The 22,534-nt window shown below is 42.3% G+C and overlaps 1 protein-coding gene and 1 pseudogene across 2 annotated transcripts in view; one reads left to right on the top strand and one right to left on the bottom strand.

Annotated features, from left to right (window-relative positions):
• Positions 1 to 22,534, top strand: part of LOC111529800 — a 712,005-nt pseudogene that overhangs the window by 91,066 nt on the left and 598,405 nt on the right. The window lies entirely within an intron of this gene.
• The window catches only part of LOC111529215 (WASH complex subunit 2A-like), a 63,908-nt gene continuing 43,342 nt past the window's right edge, over positions 1,969 to 22,534 (bottom strand). Inside the window, exons 10-20 of the mRNA XM_026446757.1 lie at positions 21,645 to 21,747; positions 17,612 to 17,764; positions 15,922 to 16,104; positions 10,241 to 10,369; positions 10,032 to 10,112; positions 9,303 to 9,425; positions 8,261 to 8,323; positions 7,691 to 7,903; positions 5,452 to 6,072; positions 4,428 to 4,605; positions 1,969 to 2,674 (exon numbers count right to left, since the gene is read on the bottom strand). Coding sequence (XP_026302542.1) covers positions 2,535 to 2,674; positions 4,428 to 4,605; positions 5,452 to 6,072; positions 7,691 to 7,903; positions 8,261 to 8,323; positions 9,303 to 9,425; positions 10,032 to 10,112; positions 10,241 to 10,369; positions 15,922 to 16,104; positions 17,612 to 17,764; positions 21,645 to 21,747 — 1,987 coding nt within the window. The 3' untranslated portion in view covers positions 1,969 to 2,534. The remainder of the gene's footprint in view (positions 2,675 to 4,427; positions 4,606 to 5,451; positions 6,073 to 7,690; positions 7,904 to 8,260; positions 8,324 to 9,302; positions 9,426 to 10,031; positions 10,113 to 10,240; positions 10,370 to 15,921; positions 16,105 to 17,611; positions 17,765 to 21,644; positions 21,748 to 22,534) is intronic.

The raw sequence follows: 22,534 nt of genomic DNA on the forward strand, positions 1-22,534 counted from the left end.
ATTGTGCCACCACACCCCAGCCTGGGCAGCACAACCAGACCCTGTCTAAAAAAAAAAAAAGGGGGGGGGGGGAGCAGGTAGAGAAAAAAGTATTTCCAGAATTTTTTACAATTAAAAAATATATCTAGCTATTAAGAGTAATGACACCAAAAAGATTTCTGAATCAATTCCCAAAGCATTTCTCTCATCTCTTCTGAAAAAGTTCTAAAAACACTACTCCAAAGATGAAATGGAAGTTAACGGTAAACAAGGCAATAGTGCTGAATACGTAGTTTCAGTAACTCAGAATTTGCTCCATCCTCTGCTCTAAAAAAGCTTAGCTACAGAAGAGCAGTTACCTTTTTTTTTTTTTTTTGAGACAGAGTCTCGCTCTGTCACCCAGGCTGGAGTGCTGTGGCTGGATCTCAGCTCACTGCAAGCTCCGCCTCCCAGGTTCACGCCATTCTCCTGCCTCAGCCTCCCGGGTAGCTGGGACTACAGGCGCCGCCACCTCGCCCGGCTAGTTTTTTGTAGTTTTTTTTAGTAGAGATGGGGTTTCACCGTGTTAGCCAGGATGGTCTCGATCTCCTGACCTCGTGATCCGCCCGTCTCGGCCTCCCAAAGTGCTGGGATTACAGGCTTGAGCCACCGCACCCGGCCGAGCAGTTACCTTTGAAACATTTTCCCAAACATGATGATATCTAGAATGTGAAGCTGCCATTAAAAATGTTGACATAGGCCGGGCGCAATGGCTCATGCCTGTAATCCCAGCACTTTGGGAGGCCGAGGCGGGCAGATCATGAGGTCAGGAGATCGAGACCATCCTGGCTAACACGGTGAAAACCCGTCTCTACTAAAAATACAAAAAATTAGCAGGGCGAGGTGGCAGGTGCCTGTAGTCCCAGCTACTTGGGAGGCTGAGGCAGGAGAATGGCGTGAACCCAGGAGGCGGAGGTTGTAGTGAGCCGAGATTACACCACTGCACTCTGGCCTGAGTGACAGAGCAAGACTCTATCTCCCAAAAAAAAAAAAAATGTTGACACAGATCTTAATTTACTGATACGTGAAAACATCCCTAAAGTTCTAAAGGCGAGCTACAGAATCACATCAACCATCTAATATGTCTGTAGCCTAAACGCTAGTCGGCAGTTGATCTGCAAGCAGGATTAGGAAATATTTCATTCAGAGCCAGCATCTCCTCACACCATGTAGGTACCTACACACTTGAGGCCACCGAGTTCACCTGCGCAGCCCTTGCTCCTCCAAGACCAACCAAGGCTCCCCACACCCACGGGCCTGAATCTGGAGGACAGCAGTCTGCCTGACAACAGTGACTCGGAGATCTCAACCTAAGGACAGAAGCAAGATTCATAAAATGAATAGGGGAAAGGAGTGGGTAACTAGCAAGTGCCCTCATCTGTCATCACGTCACTCACAGCAGACTTGGTCAAATGGTTGACCTGTGGGAGCTGTAGAAAATCTTTGACTCTGGGTATGAGTAATTCACCTTCTGATCTTATAGTGTCCAAGGAAGAAGTTAGTAGCTCCAGGATCACTGAGACCAACCTGGGTGGCCTACAAGATTGTGCCGTGGCGACAGGCTGCATACTCAGCAGCAAGAAGACAGAGCACCAAAAAACACAGACTAGAATGGGGTCAGCCATCTAGGTGGCTGGTGGCTACTGCCTTTGTTGATGCAGATAAAGAATATTTTCATTCCTGCAGAGTTCTATGGGGCAGTGCTGCTCTAAAGGCTGACATTTCCATCCTCAGCACTTCCCCCTGCTATTATCTAGGTTCATTTTGCTGCTTCCATAAGACAAGGATGGAAAAGGATGCCTTAGAGCAGTGGTCAGCAAACTGTTTACATAAAGGGACAGATAGAAAACATCTAAGGCTCTGTGAGCCATCCAGTCTCTGTTACAATTACTCAACTCTTACATTGGAGGTGGGGTGAGAGCAGCAATAGACAGTAAGTAAATAAATGAATGTGGTTGTGTTCCAATAAAATTTTATTAACAAAATACGACAGTGGGGGGCCACAGTTTGCCAAACCCTGCCTTGGAGGACATGCAGAGGCACCTTCAGAATTCAGTGAAAACCCGCTCCCATATTGCTAAGACTCATGAAGTATAATCTCTCACTTTCTTTCTCTTTCACCTGCCCAGGCCCTAAGTTAGGGTTCCCATCCATATAACAAAGACTCCTGGTCATGTGGCATTTGCTATCTCTGAGATTCCCTGATTACCCATGAAAGCCACAAAGAGATTGCTTCTTTTACACATCCTTCTGAAGCATATTATGGCCCCAGCAAGGCTAACTAAATCAAACTATGGTTTAAAAACAAAACCAACCACTGTGAAATACTTATTTTTGTTTTGTAGTATTAAGCATGATTGAACCAGTGCAGAAAAATACTAAGTACATTGGGTAAAAGATGAGCTAGCTGTTCTAGTATTTGCTTTTTGTAACCCAGTTAAGACCATAAGCATATACATCATCAACACTAACTCAACAATGTAGCTGCAGGATAACATGTGGATACCCTGTATGCTCTACTGGCCTCCAAAGGCATTCAGGGGATCATCAAAGATGTTGGACACCTCATGTTCCGATTTTGGTTCAGGTGCGGCCTGTGCAGATCGACTTTTTGGTTTGGTTGCCTTAGCCTGGATACCAGAGGAGAAGATGTCATCTTTAGAAAGAAAAGACAAAAACAGTTGCTGAAGAGGGGTGGGGAAAGGTACTTTTAAAACACATGCAAGCAAACCACCAAAGACCCAGCTGTGGTAACAGTATGGAGTACCCCAAAACACTAATCTAGAACTCAAGCCTCTTAGATTCTGGTCCTGTGTTTGTTACTCATTAAGTTTTATGATCACACACAGGTTTCTCTTGGAGCACAATTTCTTCAGCAACAAAAGTGTTTGTATGTGCATGTGCAGGACAGACAAAAGGGAAGGGTAACTTGATCTCCAAACCAGACCACGCCCCTACCATCGGGGACAATGGACTTATTTAGACATTCTTTTCACACCGGGTTTTAAAAGAGCAATAAAAATATGCAAAGGGAAATCCAACATAGGACCCACCTGTTTTCTTTCAGAATAAATGCACTGATTTGAGGCATCTCGATGTAAGACCGTAAGCCTCTGTCACTGCATTTGTTTAATGTTTCACTGACTCAAAAGCTTGTCTTACCTAATTATGGTACATACCCACTAATGTTACTGCTAGGGTTTTATCCAACCATGATTTTAGCATGTATACATAAAGTTAGGTGTACACAAATGGTAAAGACCACAGCATTATTTGTAATAAAGAAAACAGAAACAATCAGGATCTCAGTCAACAGGCTAATGGCTAAATACAAAGAAATCGTGCACACCACTGAAAACAAGGAAGGAGATCTCTATGTACTGACATGAAAAGACATTAAGTGGCTAAAAGAGCAGAAACACATTCTTACTTTTCAGAAATATATTCTTACTTTTAAAAATATATTCTTATATATATTTATAAATACATTCTTTTTTAAAAGGTGGTTATACATTGATGTGTACACAAACATATATTAATATCACTACATCTGAACGGATACACACCAAATTACCTCCAGGGGTTATTCACTTCGTACATTTTCTGAATTGCATGAATCTATCACAATAAGCATGTATGATTTTCTATATTTAAAATAATGAATGAGTTATCTTCTGCCCTCCATGTGCTTGCTCGAGGCACAGAGCCAGTGTGACTCTCCAGCACCGGCTGTCTCCCAGTTAGCCTCAAGGTCTAGATTGACTGGGGGTGTAGGAAATGTGTATGTGGCCTCAGCCCACGTGCTCTCTACCAACGCAGGACTGATCAAAAGTCCAATATTTAGGGTTCTCGCACATTTGCCTTGTCTACCAACAAAGCAGAAGTTGTGCCACATAAAGAAGACGATCTTGTTTCCAAACACCAAAGACCTCAGTGAGATGCAACGCCTGAGGTAGAGCCTACCCCTAGGTCTAGTCTTGCTCTCTTCTCGCACAGAACCATGGACACTCCCTCTCCATCTGGAGCTCTGACTCAACCAACCACATCACACCCAAGGCAGTCCCCTCAGCCTACTTTAGCCCGTGAGGTCATTTCTGATCAAACCTCCTTTCATAACATCAGGGTGTGCCACAGACAATTGGTGAGGTGCACTGAGATCAAAGTTAAATTATACTTAAACGTCAAACTCTGGGTGCCTTCAAATTCTTTGATGACTAACATAGGAAAGAGTTACTTCACTAAAATAATTAGTCCATCTCTTACCTATCTTCAGCCTAACTCAGGATTACACTGAAGTGAACCTGCTGGGGTGCATTTTCCAGAAAAGGGCCAAGAAAAGGTGGCAGGAAAAATACCAAGTGACAGAAAGTTAAGGATTCTCTAGGTCAGACATAGAAAACTAAACTTACCCATATCATCATCAAATATAGACTTGGTTTCCACTTTCTTTTTGGACTTTTCTTTTGGTTTTACAGTTAAGTCAGCAAAGATATCAATATTATCATCAAATAAATTGGATTCCAGTGTTTTCTCCTTCTCTCTGGTTTTCTGAGAGGGTTTAATTGCTTCCGTAGCAAATATATCATCCTTGTTAAGCCAAAAATACATACAATGTTAAATCAATTTTTCTTTTTAAACTCAAACATGTCAACAAGCTATGGAAATGCAAATGGCCAGGGTGTTGTGGAACAGCCTTGAGACTGCCCCCTCCGCCTGGGATGCACTAACCCAGATCTCTGCACAGCTTGGCCCACCCATCTCACCCTGGCTCAAATGCCGGCACTGCAGTGACACCTTCTCTACTAGTCCTGCCTAAAGGAGCACCTCCTACCCCTACCAACCACTCTGCCCCAGGTTATTTTCTTCATGACACTTAGTACTATTTGAAAACGTCTTAATTTTCCATTGCCCTGTTTGTATTTGATTATCTTCCCAGAGAGCTCTGAGGAGCCTAGCACTTCTCTGAGTTCACCTCATACCTGCAGGCCCCAGGTACTCAATAAACATCTGCTGAGCAAATGCCACTGAAAGTCTTATTGCCTGCACTAAACTGTCAGCTCCAGCCAGGGCCAATGTCCCCAGAACCACAGGTTAAACTCTCAAGCTGGACCGGTGGAGCTATATGCATGTCACCGAGTGGCACGCCCAGGAAGCTGATTATAATATTCTATAAAAATTTAAAAAATGTAAAAACTAGAGAAACCAAGACCTGCATCAATGATTGTGGCCAGCCAAGAAATACATTCTACATAAAACAAAACAAAAAACCACTTCTGAAACAATGTTAGACTTATTAATAAAAGAGTTAATTATAATTACTAAGCAGATGGCTATGGGATATGCATGCAACAAGCTAAACATAATCTATGGCTCAAATAAGCCAATCAGATACCCTCCTTAACTTAGACACAAAAACGTTTTATGTCCTATTACCTCAAAAATATCTTGTGTTGTTGATATGATATCCTGCTGACTACTGGATTTTGTCTCATTTTTCTTGACTTTCTGATCTGTAAAGAGGTCATCCTCATCTTCCAGGAGAGGAAAGGGATTTGTTTTCTTTGCTGGTTTTGGTTTCGCAGACTGAAAGAGATCATCATCACTGCTGGCCTCGCCTAGAGCAGGAAACATGGGGCTTTTTGCTTTACTACCCACTGGCGGGTTGGCAGAATTCTCAGCTATCTTTGCCTTGGGTTTTGTTCTCTCCATGGACTGAGATCCAGTGCCCGTGGAAAAGATGTCCCCAGAATCAAAAAGGTCAGTCTCCCCTCTGGAATGACCCAGAGACTTTGCAAAGGGGCTTCTGTCCACTCCAGGCACAGGAACACCTTCCCAAGGTGCAGCGGCAGCTGCCAGGGCCTCCTCAGTGCTGTTTTCTCCACTGGCTGCTCTGAGTTGTGGCCGATGGCCATTTGCGGAAATGGCACCATCAGCCCACTGTGCAATGGGTCCTCTGGGGACACCCATGTCCTCAGCCTCACTGGACTCCTGGGCAGCCAGCCGCCTAGCTGCACGGGTCTGCGGTCTACGCTTCCCTCTCATCTTGACACGGCTCTGCAATGGCAAAAAAACACACATTGATCTAATGATAAAATAAAGTGTTCAAAGCTACCATGGCAAAGAATCAGTGACTCAAAATACTGTAAGGTTATCTGGTTTACTTCAATGAAGATATTATCGAAGAACACAGAAGAGGTTATTTCTTAATGATTTCCAAGGAAGGTGTTTAATAGCTCCTAGTACTCCAAGACTAAGTCATTCTTAATCCTTTAGAGTTCTCCATTTTTTAATATTTTCAGGGCAGTTTCAGTTCAGTTTCATACAAAAAGCTTCATCTGTTGCTGGAAACCTGGAAAGTAGGCATGTTGGCTCTCTGTGTCTCACAACCCCTCCCTTGGCCCCTACTCTGCCTTCAGTAGAAACGTGGGTATCTTTCACAACAAGAAAGAATCGGGGAATTCTGGTACTAACCTTTGTTAGGGGGCTAGTCTAAATTCTGGCTCCAGGAGCAGGGAGAAATACAAGACAATAAAGAAAGGTAATCTAAGGTGCTGTTTTCTTCAAGTCAATAAACATTAAATTCAAATGTTAAGTATTCCACATAAGAAATACGGTTTAGAAATCAGAACTTTTAATATAATCTCAAAACACGAATCACTTAGTAGCAATGATGCAGTGTTTATGATATTTTCCAAAATATACAATCAAGTGGAATTTTGAGAAGCTACAATCTACTTTGGGCAAAGTATGATTGTGTTGCCAACTTCAGGGGAATGTCACAATTTTACTTGCCAATTTAAACCTAATAAAAAAAAAGCCAATGAAAACTGTCATAAAAGGAAGGCTGTTTTGTTTTGCACAATGAAACAGGTTTGGAAACATTTGAAATAAATCTATTTGCCAGGGTTAGGTCATTCTGTGTCCTGTCGCTTACTTGGAGATCAATTAAGGCTTTCCAGAGAAGGGAGACTGGAGAGAAACAAGAAACCCAACTAAAATGAAAGGAAAACTTCAAAGGGTTCACAGTTCATTGAGGAGATCCCATGAAACAGTGTCGCTGCTGTGGGAACTTGTGCGGGGAGTGCAGGGCACAGTGACAGAAGTGGGGATGTGGAAGCACAGCTGTGGATGGAGAGGAGCATTCCTGGTGAGGAGGCAGCAGAAGCCTTGGGAAGCAGCAGAACAGACCATGTGTGTTCAGGGAGTGGCACCTGGTATGCCTGGAGTCAGGCTGGAAAGTGTGCAGTGACTGGTGAGGAAGCTACACACATGGGCTGGCACCGATTGTAAAGGGGTTTCATACCAAACCTAGGAGCCTTAATGCTCTCCTTGGAGCAGTGAGGAAGCGCCAGCAGGAAGGGCATGATCTGCTCTGTGGTTAGAAGACCCCCAGGTGGCAGTGCTGGAAACCTGCAGGTGTCAGACACCAGCCAAAGTGGTGAGACACTACTGTGGCTACTGAGCAGAATGCAAATGTATCAAATACAGGCCATGGAAAAGCAGGTGCAGGATGAGAGGGGGTGGGGAGAATGGAGGGAGCGGCTGAAGGATGAGGCACCCCATTCAAAAGGAGAGTCAAAGACTGCTGTGTATGCAACTGATAAACTAGAAAGAAGGAGACGCATATTCCGGTTAAAAGAAGAGAGCAAGGAAGCAAAGATGGTTTCATCACCTTGTTTGCACTGTGTAAGGTGTCTGCCTGAGCTGGAAGATCAAAACTCACACCGGCCTCCCCACTCCTGAGAAGAACAGGCACACTTTCCTGACCGTGGCTCCTTCTGTGTTCAGATGAAGGAAAAGCCAATTCTGGCAAAACAGGCTTTACTTCAGAGATCTGGGGAGCCGCTGTGGGCAGCAAGGCCGCTGGGTTGATCGCTAAATTTGCCTAAAGAAGAAAAATGAAACTCTGTATTTGTTCTTCAACACAGCAGTCTATTATCTTTACTCTGACACATGACGAGACTCGGTGCACATAATGTATAATACGAGAGGAGAAGAGAAACGTAGGAAAATCGCCTCATCTAGTCTCAGAATTAAAACAGAGGGTCTTACACCTATGCCCACCACTGGGCTCAAAGAATAGATGTTAAAGACGCAGCACACAAGAGACAACTAGGTGCGGGGGAGGGGAGGCAGGGGAAGAGATGAGAAGATGCTTGGCAGCAGCTGACAAAAGTAGGAAACCCAAAAAAGTTTATAGATGCCACAGGGCAGGCAATGAAGATTCCAGTGTTTTAATTACTTGTATTTTCCCGATCCGAGTGGATGGTTCTTTGGTTTTAAATGGAGCGAGACCTGATGATTCCTGTGTGAAATTACATCCAGTTAAAAATCCATTGGGGAAACAGAAAGACAAGTGTTTCTTATGCCTGTAAATAAATCTGTGATGGGGCAGAACTGTCACTTTCTGTAGCTCTTTAATGGGAAAGGCATTCAAATCTCTCCTGGGGTCTGTCGTTTCGCTAGCACTACTTCATGTATGCCTCCTCCTCTGTCACATAAGTGGAAAACTTTCAGATTAGATATGGAGTCAAGGAACACAAGATAAGTAAGATTCCCAAGAATCACAGCTTATCAGAGCACCTAAAACTGACCAGCAGGCAAAATTACCATGTTGGTTATCAAATAGAATTTCAAGGAGCACACAGAAATTCACCCATAGCCTAATGCACTGGTTCTAAAAGCAAAAGAGCTGAGCCCCAGGAAGGGTCAATGGTGATGTGCTGGTCCAAGAGCCTCAGGTTTACAGCTCAGGACACTAAGGCTTCACTGAGACACCCTGGGACACCTGCACACGGAACTGGCACTTGCTCTCCAGTCCTGGTCTGTTCCCAGGAGGAGCTCCACAGCGTTCTGAGAAGACTGCTGCAGAGTAGGGCCCAACAGCAATGACCTCAGAAGAGGCAACACTGAGAGCAGCCAAGAAATCAGATGTAATTCATATTTATTTCTATTTTAATTCCATTCCAAGGAAATCCAGAGGGGGAAATAAATGCTTTAGTGGGAAGAAGATTCTTCATCCTACCTGAATTCTACTTTAGAGTCAAATCTGGCATGGCATCAAAAAACACTAACTATTAAAATATAGATTCGTGACACTCTGAAGTGTGGAGCGAGGAGAGGGGAGATGACTCGTGGGGAGTGTAGTGAAGACAAAGCGATAACCCTGGTTGCTATTTCCTCCTTAATGCAGACAAGTCTGAATAACTGTGGGTCTGCATGATGGAATTTCTCTGTACTGGGATGCAAACAAGAGTTGAAAATCCTTAAAGAGCATTTCTAACCTGAGGTGTTTCCGGCTTCCATAGGCCTTTTTCTTTACTACCTTGAATGGATTCAGGATGTTTCTGGTTTTTGAAAGAGTCAACAGAGTGGTCTTTTTTCACTACTCTCTTTTTCTCTTGTACCTTCAAAAGAAAAAAAATACCAAAATCCATCAAATATCTTAGAAAATGTCAGGAAAAATCATAATGCAAAAAACAATCCTGGCTTCTGAGTCTTAAAAATACTTTCTCAAATGAGGGCTGAACCAACTCAAACGTAGCATTTCAGAAATAGCATTCTGAAGACTGCGGCTGTCACAGGAGTTCTCTCTATGATAAAAAGAAAACAGAGTACTTACAAAAACCTGTTGGGGCTGGGGGAGAAAATTACATAGGAAGGCTAAAACTCAGACTGAAAGCTTTGCACCTGAAAGGCATGAATATTTAGTCACCCCAGTGTATGCAATGGTCTTTCAATCAACCATTTAAACATCACACAGATGTATAGTACAGTCAGAGAGCCTGGATTGTTAATGTTTTAATGTTAGTATAGGGAACCTAAGATGGGGAACAACAGAAACTGAGCATTGCATCCTCCACACACGTCCCCCTCCACATGTTATTTGCCATTCATTTAGTAGGAAGCACCACGACTATCCTAGGATTTTCCTTAATCACCTAACTGGACGTTAGTTTCCTTTCCTGGAATCTTTCCCATACAACCTGGTATTGAGAACAAAAGGCTGGTACCAAAGGCTGGGACTTGGCAGAGCTGAAAAGATCATCATCTTCATCATCCCCGAATAGGCTCCCAACACTTGGCTCTAACAGCTAGAATAAACAAGACTCAAGTTCAATATCCAAAAGCAAAACAATTTACAAAGAGAACTAGGTGAGCTGCTGAGACGGTACCCAATACAATAATAAAGCCATAATGTGGGGAACCATTTGGAACTGACCTTGGGTTTTTTGGTGCCAGCGAAAAGGTCAACATCTGGGTCATTGTCCTTTTGGAGCTTGTGGCTGAAAAGGAGTTCTTCATCCTGGAAGACACCTGTGCTCTTGGGGCGGGTATCAGGATCGCGGCCCTGGGAATAGGAAGGAAGGTCACGTGTGATTAGAGCTGTAAGAACTTATCTCAAGGAAGTCACACATGTAAAGATGGACACAACAAAGATGTCCTCTGCAGCTGTATTATATTAGCAAAAGGCTGGCCACAGCCTAAAAGCCACTCAGTAGGGACATGAAACATTAACAAAATGGAATACTATGGCGCTTCCAAAAATAGCAGAAAATATATTTATAAATACAAAATTATATATATATACACAAAGCAATCCGTTAGTTCCATAATGAGAAACATTTTGATGATAAGAAACACAACTGAATGAATTCTCTCCATCTCATTCCCAAAGGGAAGAAGAGACAGCAGCTGACTCACGCACAAACTACACAGAGTGGTCAAGTATGTATCCCTCATCTGTAAGCACTGCAGACCAAAGACCTGGTACAGGTGCAACCGCAAGCCTTCCCATGCCCATCCATCTCTTCTGCCCTACTTTGACTCCAAGTGAGTCCCTTTTTGTTTACTACATATCTAACATTTAAAAGTTACCATCAACATTATTGGTTTGATAATATAATGCTCTAGACCTGACATTCTTTATCCCTATTTCTTTAGTATCACAGCCACAGATTAAAACTTAACAAAAAGGCCAGGTGTGGTAGCTCATGCCTGTAATCCCAGCACTTTGGGAGGCCGAGGTGGGCGGATTACCAGAGGCCAGGAGTTCGAGACCAGCCTGACCAATGTGGTGAAACCCCACCTCTACTAAAAATACAAAGATTAGCCAGGCATGGTGGCGTGTGCCTGTAGTCCCAGCTACTCGGGAGGCTGAGACAGGAGAATCCTTGAACCTGGGAGGCGGAGGCTGCAGTGAGCCAAGATCACGCCATTGCACTACAGCCTGGGCAACACAGTAGGACTCCATCTCAAAAAAACAAACAAACCAAAAAAAACCCAACTAACCAAAAACTTACTTCTAACAAAATAAATCACATTAGCAATAATTATTATTGTCATATATAAAAATGAGTTTAACACAGCAAGTAAGGTTAAACGTTTCACAACCATGGACAAACATTACAAAACCATACACAGTAAGAGACGGGGAGAATATATATCGAATTAATCATATTCACTGTGTGCAGCTCTCATTTATAAATAGGCTTATAGTATTGGAATAACAAAAAAATTCATAAAACATTTTTTGTAGAAATAAACATAGACTATTTCTTCGGTTAGATCTATAAAAAGGATTGGCAATCTATGACCTGCCAACCTCGTTTGCATAACATCACCAATGAGATTAAATTCATCTAACATAAAATCTACCCATTTACAGTATACGATGTAATGATTTTTTGGTATATTCAGATTTGTGTAACCACTACCACAATCTAAGTTTAGAACATTCTCATCACCTCCAAAAGAAACCCCAAACCATTAGCAGTAATTATCCATTCCTGCTCACTGCCACTCCCAGCCCCCAGCACCTACTAATCTACTTTCTGTCTCCATCGATATGCCTATTCTGGACATTTCATATAAATGGAATCACATAATATGTGGTCCTTCATGACTGGTTTATTTTATTTAGAAAGTTTTCAAGGTTCATCCATGTGGCAGCATGTATCAGTACTTTGCCTTTTTTATTACCAAATAATATTCCATTGTACGGATATACTATATTATGTTTAGCCACTGTTTCCATCTTAAGGCTATTATGAATAACACTACTGGGAACAATCACATTCAAGTTTTGTGTGAACATATGTTTTTATTTCTCTTGGGTATGTACCCAGGAATAAAATTCCTGGATTGTGTGGTAGCTCTATGTTAAAAGAATTTGAAGAACAGCAAACTGTTTTCCAAAGTGGTTGTACTGTTCCACATTTGCAGCAGTAAGGAGAATTTCCATTTCTCCACATTCTTACCAACACTCGTTACTTCCCTTTTTTGTTTATTACGGTCCTCTTCTCGGGTATGAAGTGGTATGTCATTGTGGTTTTGGCTTCCCTGACACTGAGCATCCTTCCATATGCTTTTTGGCCATTTGTCTATCTTCTTTAGTAAAATCTCTATTCAGGTGTCTGTCCTATCTATTTTTTTTCAGGCTAGAGTACAGTGGTGTGATCACAGCCCACTGCAGCCTTGAATTCCTGGGCTCCAAGGACTCTTCTGCCTCAACTTCCCAAGGAGATAGAACTATAGGAGCACACAAACAGGCCTGGCTAATTTTTAAAATTTTTTGTAGAGACAGGATCTTGCTATGTTGCCCAGGCTGGTCTTAAACTCCCGGCCTAAAGCCATCCTCCCGCCCTGGTCTCCCAAAGTGCTGGGATTACAGACATGAGCCACAATGCCTGGCCTATCCCTTCTGTCCTATCCCTTCTTTCATCTGGGCTATTTGTCTTTTTATTTTTATTTTTATTTTTTTTTGAGACGGAGTCTCGCTCTTTCGCCCAGGCTGGAGTGCAGTGGCTGGATCTCAGCTCACTGCAAGCCCCGCCTCCCAGGTTTATGCCATTCTCCTGCCTCAGCCTCCCATGTAGCTGGGACTATAGGCGCCCGCCACCTCGCCCAGCTAGTTTTTTTTTTTTTGTATTTTTTAGTAGAGATGGGGTTTCACCGTGTTAGCCAGGATGGTCTCGATCTCCTGACCTTGTGATCCACCCGTCTTGGCCTCCCAAAGTGCTGGGATTATAGGCTCGAGCCACCGCGCCCGGCCTATTTGTCTTTTTAATATTGACTTATATGTCTTTTACATATTCTGGATCTAAGTCCTTTATCAAATACATGATTTGCAAATCTTTTCTCCCATTTTGTGGGTGGTCGTTTGACTTTCCGGATGGTGCCCTTTGAAGCACAATGTTTTTCATTTAAATAAAGTCCAAGGTAGCTGTTTTTGTCACTTGTGCTTTTAGTGTCTTATCTAAGAAGGCTTTGCCTAATCCAAGGTCATGATAATTTATTCACATACTCTCTAGATTCTCGGAGTTGTACAGTTTTAGTTCTTACATTTGGATCTTACATTGGATCTGAGTTTATTTATTAATGGGTCCAACTTCATTCCTTTGCATGTAGATAATTAGCATCCTGGCACATCTGCTGAAGACTATTCTCTCCCCACTGAAATATCTTGGCATCTTAAGCAACTGACTGTAAATGTGAGGGTTTATTTTTAGACTCTCAATTCTACTTCAAGGATCTACACATTTTAACCTTATGCCAATACCACCCTGTCTTACAGTAAGTTTCGAAATCAGGAAGTGTGAGTCTTCTAACTTTGTTCTCCCAAGACTGTTGACTATTCTTGGTCTCTTACACTTCCGTAAAAATTCTAGGATCAGCTTGTCCATTTCTGCAAAAAGCAAGCTGGAATTTTGATAGAGATTACAATAAATCAATCTGGGAAGGAAGTATTGCCACGTTACCAATATTAAGGTTTCTGGTCCATAAACATGAGATGTCTTTCCATCTATTTTAGGTTTTTAATTTCTTTCAACGTTTTGTAGATTTTAGTTTACAAGTCTTGTACTTCTTTTGTTAAATCTACTCCTAAGTATTTTACCCTTCTTGGTATTACTATAAAAGAAACTGATTTCTTAATTTCATTCATAAGCTAGTAATTGCTCATGAAAGTTACTACCAGTAAGCCGGGTGTAGTGGCTCATGCCCGTAATCCCAGCACTTCGGGAGGCTGAGGCAGATGGATCACCTGAGGTCAGGAGTTTGAGATCGGCCTGGCCAACATGGTGAAACCTCATCTCTACTAAAAATACAAAAATTAGCTGGACATGGTGGTGGGTGCCTATAACCCCAGCTACTCGGGAGGCTGAGGCAGGAGAATCGCTTGAACCCAGGAGGCAAAGGTTGCAGTGAGCCGAGATTGTGCCATTGCAATCCAGCCTGGGGGACAAGAGTGAAACTCTGTCATAAAAAAAAAAAAAAAAAAAAGAAAGTCACTAGTAGTAACTTTCATAAGCTAGTAACTGTTCATTACTAGTTTACAGAACTGATTTTCACATATTGATCTTACTACATCCTTCAATCTTAATGAATATAATTATTTCCAATGGATGTTTTTGTAGATTCCTTAAGACTTTCTATATAAAAGATCATGCCATCTGCAAATAGTTTGCTCACTTCACTTTTTCCTTTCCAATCTGAATGCCTTTTATTTCATTTTCTCACCTACATGCCCTGCTTAGAGTCCCCAGTACAAGGTTGATTAGAATTACCAAGGGTGGACATCACTGTGTTGTTCATGATCTTAGGGTTGAAACACATGCAGTCTTTCACCATTAAGTATGATGTCAGCTGTGGGATTTCGTAGATGTCCTTTATCAAGTCCATTAAGCTCCCTCCTATGCCTAACTAATTGAGTGCTTTATCATGAAAAGGTCTGGATTTTATTAAATGCTTTTTCTGCATCTGTTGAGATGATCATGTGCCTTTTAATTCTGTATTTTATTGATACAGTGTATTATATCAATTGATTTTAGATGTTCAACCAACCTTGCATTCCAGGAATAAATCTCACTTCTCATAATGTGCAATCCTTTTTATATTTTGCTAAACTGGGTTTAGTAGTATTTTTTGTTGAAGATTTTGGCCTCTACATTCATAAAGGATATCCGTAGCTTTCTGGTGATGTCTCTGTCTAGTTTTAATATCAACAGTCATACTTAACCTTACAGAATGACCATCACCTGTTTTTTTTTTTTTTTTTGAGATGGAGTCTCATTATGTCACTAGGCTGGAGTGCAGTGGTGCAATCTTGGCTCACTACAACCTCCAACTTCCTGGTTCAAGCAATTCTCCTGCCTCAGCCTCCCAAGTAGCTGGGATTACAGGCACGTGTCACCATGCCAAACTATTTTCTGTATTTTTAGTAGAAACAGGGTTTCATTATGTTGGCCAGGATGGTCTCAATCTCTTGACCTTGTCATCCGCCCGCCGCAGCCTCCTAAAGTGCTGGGATTACAGATATGAGCCACCATGCCCAGCTGACCATCACCTATTTTTATTAATAAAACTTATTGGAACACAGGCATGCCCATCCATCTTCATGCTTCCTAGGGCCGTTTTCATGCTGCCAATGGCAGAGCTAGGCAGTTATGAAAGAGCCTAAATAGCCTGCAAAAGCTAAAATAGTCATTATATGGTCCTTTATAGAAAAAGTTTGCTGACACCTAATCAGTATGAAAGGTTCATCTACAACACTTTTTCTTAAACTGAATGTTAGAAATACTTAACTGTTCAGCTACAGCCTAACTTCCCTTTCTTGTTGCTTACATCCCACAACTGGCCAAGGGGCAAAGCTTTGCTAGAAGGAACAAGGTCTGTAAATCCCAGAAGAGGTGGGTGAAATTCTAATCCCCTATCCTAACACTGCTACCTGAGGTAAGAGTTCCTGATTAAGATTCCCAAATATCTAAATTACTGCAGAGAATCATTAACACACTACACTGAAGGTTAAGATTCCTTCAGAAACTCAAATGACAGAACGACAACCATGAGATGAGAGTCTTTTATCTCATCTAGAGACTTGAACTGCTATTGCTTTTTGCTTACCTTTCCTACTTCTTTCTGTGGAGCCTGGATACTGTTTTGATCTTCCATTTTATCCTCTTCCTCATCAAACAAGCTAAGAACAGTTTTGGTTCTAGCCTTGGTTCCTTTGTCCAATGGGGATGATGAAGAAAATAAATCAGAATGCTTGACTACTTCCTGAGCAGATCTAGTCAAAAGTCCTTCCTGAAAAGGAAAATAATAGGGGGGAAAAATAAGTAACACTTGGAAATATAAATCCTATCATGGAGCGTGCCAAGCTCCTCATTAATTCACTAACTGCCACATTTGTATGACTCAGGGCACAGTGAATCACATCTGCTCCCAACTCTTGATTGGCTGCTCCAAGAGACGGTCTCGTACAATCATCCATAGCCAAAGATAATTTTCCCAAGCAGTTTAAGACCATGGGTCCCTCTCTCCTACCCAGTGATAAGACAGCTATGATCCTGATGCACAATGGTTGATCATGAACTAGGAAGAACTTCTAAGTGACAAAGACAACACAAGTGCGAATCATTGGGAGTGGACCATGAATTCGCAGCATTTAACTAATACATAAGCCCCAAGGGGAAATCTAATCAGGAAAATCCAACCCTCAAATTGTAGAAGGCTTACACTGTACAGACAATTGAAGAAGAATCTCTCAAATAATTCTAAAATGCAGCATTTATTCATTCAACAAGTAGCACATTTCAAGTAAGATACCATTGATTATGAGGTATATCCTGATTTCAGAGTACTCAAACTATTAAAAAAATGCTTCTTTAAATAAATACATAATTTATAATATAGCGCCTACTGTGTGCAAGGTAATATGCCAAGTACTACAGATACAATGGTGAGCAAAACAAACCGGGCCTAGTCCGCAAGGGGCTTACACTCAGTGAGGGAGAGGGTAGTATAGCAACCAGTCAGAGTCAAGTGTGGACTGGGACTGGAATAGGACAGGAGTCCACACACAGCCACTGGGAAGAAAATGTCACACAGGAATACAGGTACAAATGAAATGCTTGTATCACTGTAGCTCCAAGGAGCCTCAGCAGTAAATGCAAATGCAACGCTCTTCACACAGGCCCTGGGAGATTTTAGACCTAAGCAGCTGGACACAGTGTACAACAACAGTTAAGAGAAAGAAAAAAGGCATATAGAGGCTGAAGGCAACCACAAGGCTGAATGCCCAGGTGTGGTCAACAGCACTACCCACGGGCCTCCTGCAAGAGACGGCAGACAGTCCAGGACATGAAAGTTAGTGTTTTAGAAAGAGTAGACATTTCACTCTACTCTATAATTCCTTGCCAATATCATCTAAAAGTAAAAGGATGCTAAACTAAGATCTCCTTAAAACTGACATTTAAATTCAAGTACAGCTGGGGACCAAAGGAGGACCAAGGGTAACAGGAATACTGCACAGAAGAGCACAAGTTAGAAAGCAAAGATGCCATGACATGACAGTAACCATAGAGACATGAGCAGGCACACCTCAGTGCGCACGTATCTTGGAGAACGGCCGGGAGGAAAGGCCCTGCAGAGACTTCCTGCACTGTGGGGAGAGACCGCTTGTCTGTGTTTTCAAATCTGTCTACAAATGGGCCATTTGTTTTCTGTGGTCAAAAAACTTAAGGGGTTTTGTGTATTTAAAACAACATACGAGAGACAAATGCATTCAAGTATACAAGAAAAAAAAGTTCACCTTTTCTGACTCAGCCACATCAGTTCTCCCAAATTCTGACGACTCCTTGGCACTCTCAACCTTCTTATCCACAGGCTTTACTCCAAGTGGTGCCTCCTTCTCTTCTTCATCGCTGAACAGCAAAGGTGGTGCCTCAGAGACAGTCTCTTTTTTCTACCAAAAGAAGAGTACATGACATCCACAACAATAAAAAAGTGTGTCTGACCAGCACGGCCACATACAGAACAAGCCCAAACCATCCTCTTAGGGCTTCAGCTAAATGTGATGAAGGAAGAGAGGACAGGATAGGGAAGATGGCACCAAAAGGGAGAAGCAACAAACATCATCACCTGGGACTTGGGGATAGGGCACTTCACACCATCGCATCACCTGTATCTGTCCACTCGTGTCTGTCAACCCCCATGTCTCCCTCACTCAGATCCTTACCTCTGCTACCAGACGATTATGAGTCTCTCTCTCTGCCTCACTCCTCTTATATTTCAACTAGAAGACATCACCCAGAGTTGTCTTGCTAAAACAAGACACCTGCTGGATCACACCCTCTCCCAACCCAAACCTGCACTCCTTGCATGAAGCAAATGACATTCAGCAGACACCCCATTCTATCCCTCTACTCATGTGCATCTCCTCATTCTTTACTGTTCCTTAAAGTCACTGCAAACTTTCAAACTCCCATGTCACGCTGCCCTCGATGTCTGTAGAAGCAAATCCTCCTCATCCTTCAAGCAAGGCCCCCACTCAGTTGTCACCCATGGTCTCTGTTCTCTTCAGTTAAGTGTCAGTTGCTTTGTTGAATAAGTATAATATTTATCTCTCTACGTGACTCTTCCTTGACTTTCTTCCTAATTATACAACAGCTAGCACGCATCTGTTTGTCCGTTCATCTGAAAGGACTATACACTATAATTCCATGGCCTGTCCCAGCATTTTATACCAACTCAGTGTTCAATACAAGCCTGCAAGCACTTTAGCCCATTTCTCATCTCTTCCTTATCAGAGAGGCAGGGATTTGGGGACTAGGAAACTGAGGTTTGTGACTTACCTGGAATTCATGGCATCTTTGGGGCAAGTGACTTATCAACAAGTTCTTGAGAAAAAACTAAAGCTCTATTATAGCATAGTACAGATACAAATCATACCATATGACACGAGGAAGTGTGCTTTGAGGCAATGCCTAAATCAAGTTAGGAAGGCAGATTTGGGAAACTAAGGAAGGACATTGCTAACCATGATTTTAAAATGTGATGAATGAAGAAAGAAGAGAGCAAGGGAATTTTTAGTTAGGAAGAGATAAGTAAAGTGCAAAACCAGTGAACTTGACATAAAAGAACAGTGGAAGCTCATGAAGAATTTCAGAAGAGATAAGGCAACAGTGAAGTGATTAAAGGAAAACGCTTTTGTGGAACATCCTGGACTCACTGAAAACTACATAAAAATTCAATGCAGGCCAGGCACAGTGGCTCACGCCTGTAATCCAAGCACTTTGGGAGGCTGAGGTGGGCAGATCACGAGGTCAGGAGATCGAGGCCATCTTGGCTAACATGGTGAAACCCCGTCTCTACTAAAGAAATACAAAAAATTAGCCGGGCGTGGTGCTGGACATCTGCAGTCCCAGCTACTCGGGAGGCTGAGGCAGGAGAATGGCGTGAACCCGGGAGGCGGAGCTTGCAGTGAGCCGAGATCTCACCAGTGCACGCCAGCCTGGGTGACAGAGCAAGACTCCATCTCAAAATAAATAAATAAATAAATAAATAAATTTCAATGCAACTAGTTGATAGGGGAGACAAAAAGAGACTTAAGTATGGCAAATCATATTCTTCCTTCATATACAACTAAGATCCTTAAACCACAGAAAATGCTACCCAAAGTACCAGTTTTCATCTTCTTGAAGACAAGCTAACTCCTCATCCTTGTCATGAAATTTACTTTCTGTTTTTCTTTTTTTTTTGAGATGAAGTCTTGCTCTGTTGCCCAGGCTGGAGTGCACTGGCACAATCTCAGCTCATTGCAAAATCTGTCTCTCGGGTTCAAGTGATTCTCCTGCCTCAGCCTCCCTAGTAGCTGGGATTATAGGTATGCATCACCATGCCCGGCTAATTTTTGTATTTTTAGTAGAGATGGGGTTTCACCATGTTGGCCAGGCTGGTCCTAAACTCCTGACCTCAGGTGATCCACCCACCTCGGCCTCCCAAAGTGCTGGGATTACAGGCGTGAGCCACCACGCCTGGCCAAATTTACTTTCTTGATAGGTGTCAGAAAATAAGAAAAGTCTGATGGAAAAAAAAAAGCAATTGTCTAAAATGGCTGCATCTTGGCCATATGGGTAATAGAAACTGGGCCTATGAACGAAAGCTGAACCTCACCTGCAAGGCCAGAGTCTGTCAAATATCTCACTGACATGTACCGATTACAACCTGCCTATCAGATAAAGCACAAAGGCAGCACAAAATCAACCATCCCTCTCCTGACCCTGAGACCCCTATATACTTATTAGGGCAAAAGGCTAATGAGTAAAACACGTTAACCACATATTTTATCTTATATACAATGTCACTGAGCACCAATCAGAACTGTTAAGAACATCACCTTTGCTTCACTGCCCCCTTCTCCCATTTTCTATGTAACAGAAACGTATAAAGGCTGTGTCTCGTGTGGCATGCTCTGGGATGCGTTCTCAGTTTGTGCAGAGTCTCTTTACTGGGCTAGTAGTTCTCAAGCTTGGCTCAGAACAAAACTCACATTACATTTTTTAAGTTCTCCTGCCTGTTGTTTAACCTTTTGGTCAACATAGGCTTACAACCAAGTCACAATTAACTTACACGGAAATATCTTTTATTTACTATTGCCTAAGATGATTATCAAAAACGTGCAGGCTATTCAGCTACTTAAGCTGTGTGCCTTGACCTTTTGTTTTATTTAACAATCATAATTTCCATAGGTTGAAAGAAGTTTTATAGCTCCAGAGGCTGCAAAATTCATCAATTTATTGCTCATTTATCCTCCAGAGTAGGTTATTTATAATTTACAAAGAAAAACCAATCAGATCTCCTGACTCTTAACTGTACAGCCACTGGATGTCCTCAAAGGGCAAGACCCAAGGAAAGGCTCAGGAGCCCCATAGAAGCAGCTGCAGGGAACCTGGGGCCCAGGGTGGGTAACATGCTGGTCCAGGGCTGAGAGTTTCTGGCATAAGCTGTGCAACTCCATTTAACAGGAAGGGTCTTCTTCCATATCGCCTAGATATTTTTTGCTTGGAGTTTATTTCTAATTCCACAGTAATGCACAAATGCCTTCTTTAAAAAGGCTTTAAAAAGGCATTGAGAGTATAAAGTCCCCCATTCCATACCTTTCCCTGGGTATAATCACCGGTAACAATGTGCTGTCGATCCTTTCAAGCCAGTTTCCAGGCATTCACGTGTATTTCTTTTTTTTTTTTTTTTAATTTAAATGACACCATGTTATACGTGTTTATGCATCTTCTTCTTCTTCTTCTTTTTTTTTTTTTTTTCTGGCCTGCAGTAGTTTTTCATCTCATAAGCTCTACCTTGGGCTTTTTCACCACTATATAGTATTCCACAGTCTAATTGTACTAGGACCTGTGTGACCATTTCTCCACTGACGGAGTATAATGGCCTCAAGGTTCATGCATTTTGGAGCACATGTGAGAATTTCCTTTCTTTTTACTGATTAGCTAATATAAACCTGTGTTAGTACTTGACACACACTCATAAAAGGAATGATTTTGCCTTAACTAGCCTAGTCTAATGTTAGCAGAATTCCATGCCAATGGGGACAAGACTCTTCTGAGATCCAGTTTCTTGTTCCTACACCTGACACTGAATGATGGCTTTGCACATGTGCTTCTTCTGTAGAATACTATTAATCAGAAGATCTCTTTCTGAAACTAGGCAAATAAGGTCTTCCATAAGACTCAGCCTCCAAGGTTAGGTATGAAGAGCTGATTCAGGGAAGTACCACTACTGATGCAGCATAAACTCAAGGACATTTCCTGGGACTAAGAGATGAAGAATACCATTGTTGCAGGAGGAACAGATGTGGGAGGAGAGCCAAACAGAGAGCCTCCGCTATCAGCATCGTCTTCAAAGAGGAGTGACACTCTCTGGGTCTTCTTTTGGCTACACAAACAAACAAAAGGTCAAATTAAGGAAAAGTATGATAAAAAAACAAACATAACAATATTTCTTCTAGACTGCACCTACAGGAACCCACCTACCACCCAAACACCAAAGCCATCAGTTGAGCTTACACAGTTGAAAGCAAACAAGAAAGACCTTTGAAATAGATGAAATCTGTCTCCAGCAAATCACCAGCCTTTGTCCCTCACGTCTCAGGTTGCCCCTCTCCTCTTACTATCCACTGCAGGTGCACCAGCTGTTACCTCTGCAAGGCACATGATGCCTGAGCCTTCCCAAGCAGAGCATTCTCTGCCACTTCCTATAGCACAAAAAGAACCAGAGAGGACATGTCTATTTCCAGCACTGTCAGGAAGACGGTTGCCAAGAGAGATCACAGGTCCGGGATCAGCACTGGGAAATGACCCTGTGGCCTGGCTTCTATTTCTTTTTCTTAGTAGTGTTATTGAGACATAATTTACATACCATAAAATTCACCTTTTATTTATTTTTAATATTTATTTTACTTTTTAAGACAGGATCTTACTGTATTGCTCAGGTTGGAGAGCAGTGGCACAATCATATCTCACTGCAGCCTCAAATTCCTGAACTCAAGTGATCCTCCTGCCTTAGCCTCTCAAGTAGCTACAACTACAGGCACACATCACCATACCTGGCTAATTGTTCTACTTTTTTGGAGAGGTGAGGTCGTTCTGTGTTGCCTAGGCTGGTCTCAAACACCTGGCCTCAAGAGATCCTTCCATTTGGCCTCCCAATCAGTTAGGATTCA

Source organism: Piliocolobus tephrosceles, chromosome 9, assembly GCF_002776525.5.
Source record: "Piliocolobus tephrosceles isolate RC106 chromosome 9, ASM277652v3, whole genome shotgun sequence".
In the NCBI taxonomy this organism is placed as follows: Eukaryota; Metazoa; Chordata; class Mammalia; order Primates; family Cercopithecidae; genus Piliocolobus; species Piliocolobus tephrosceles.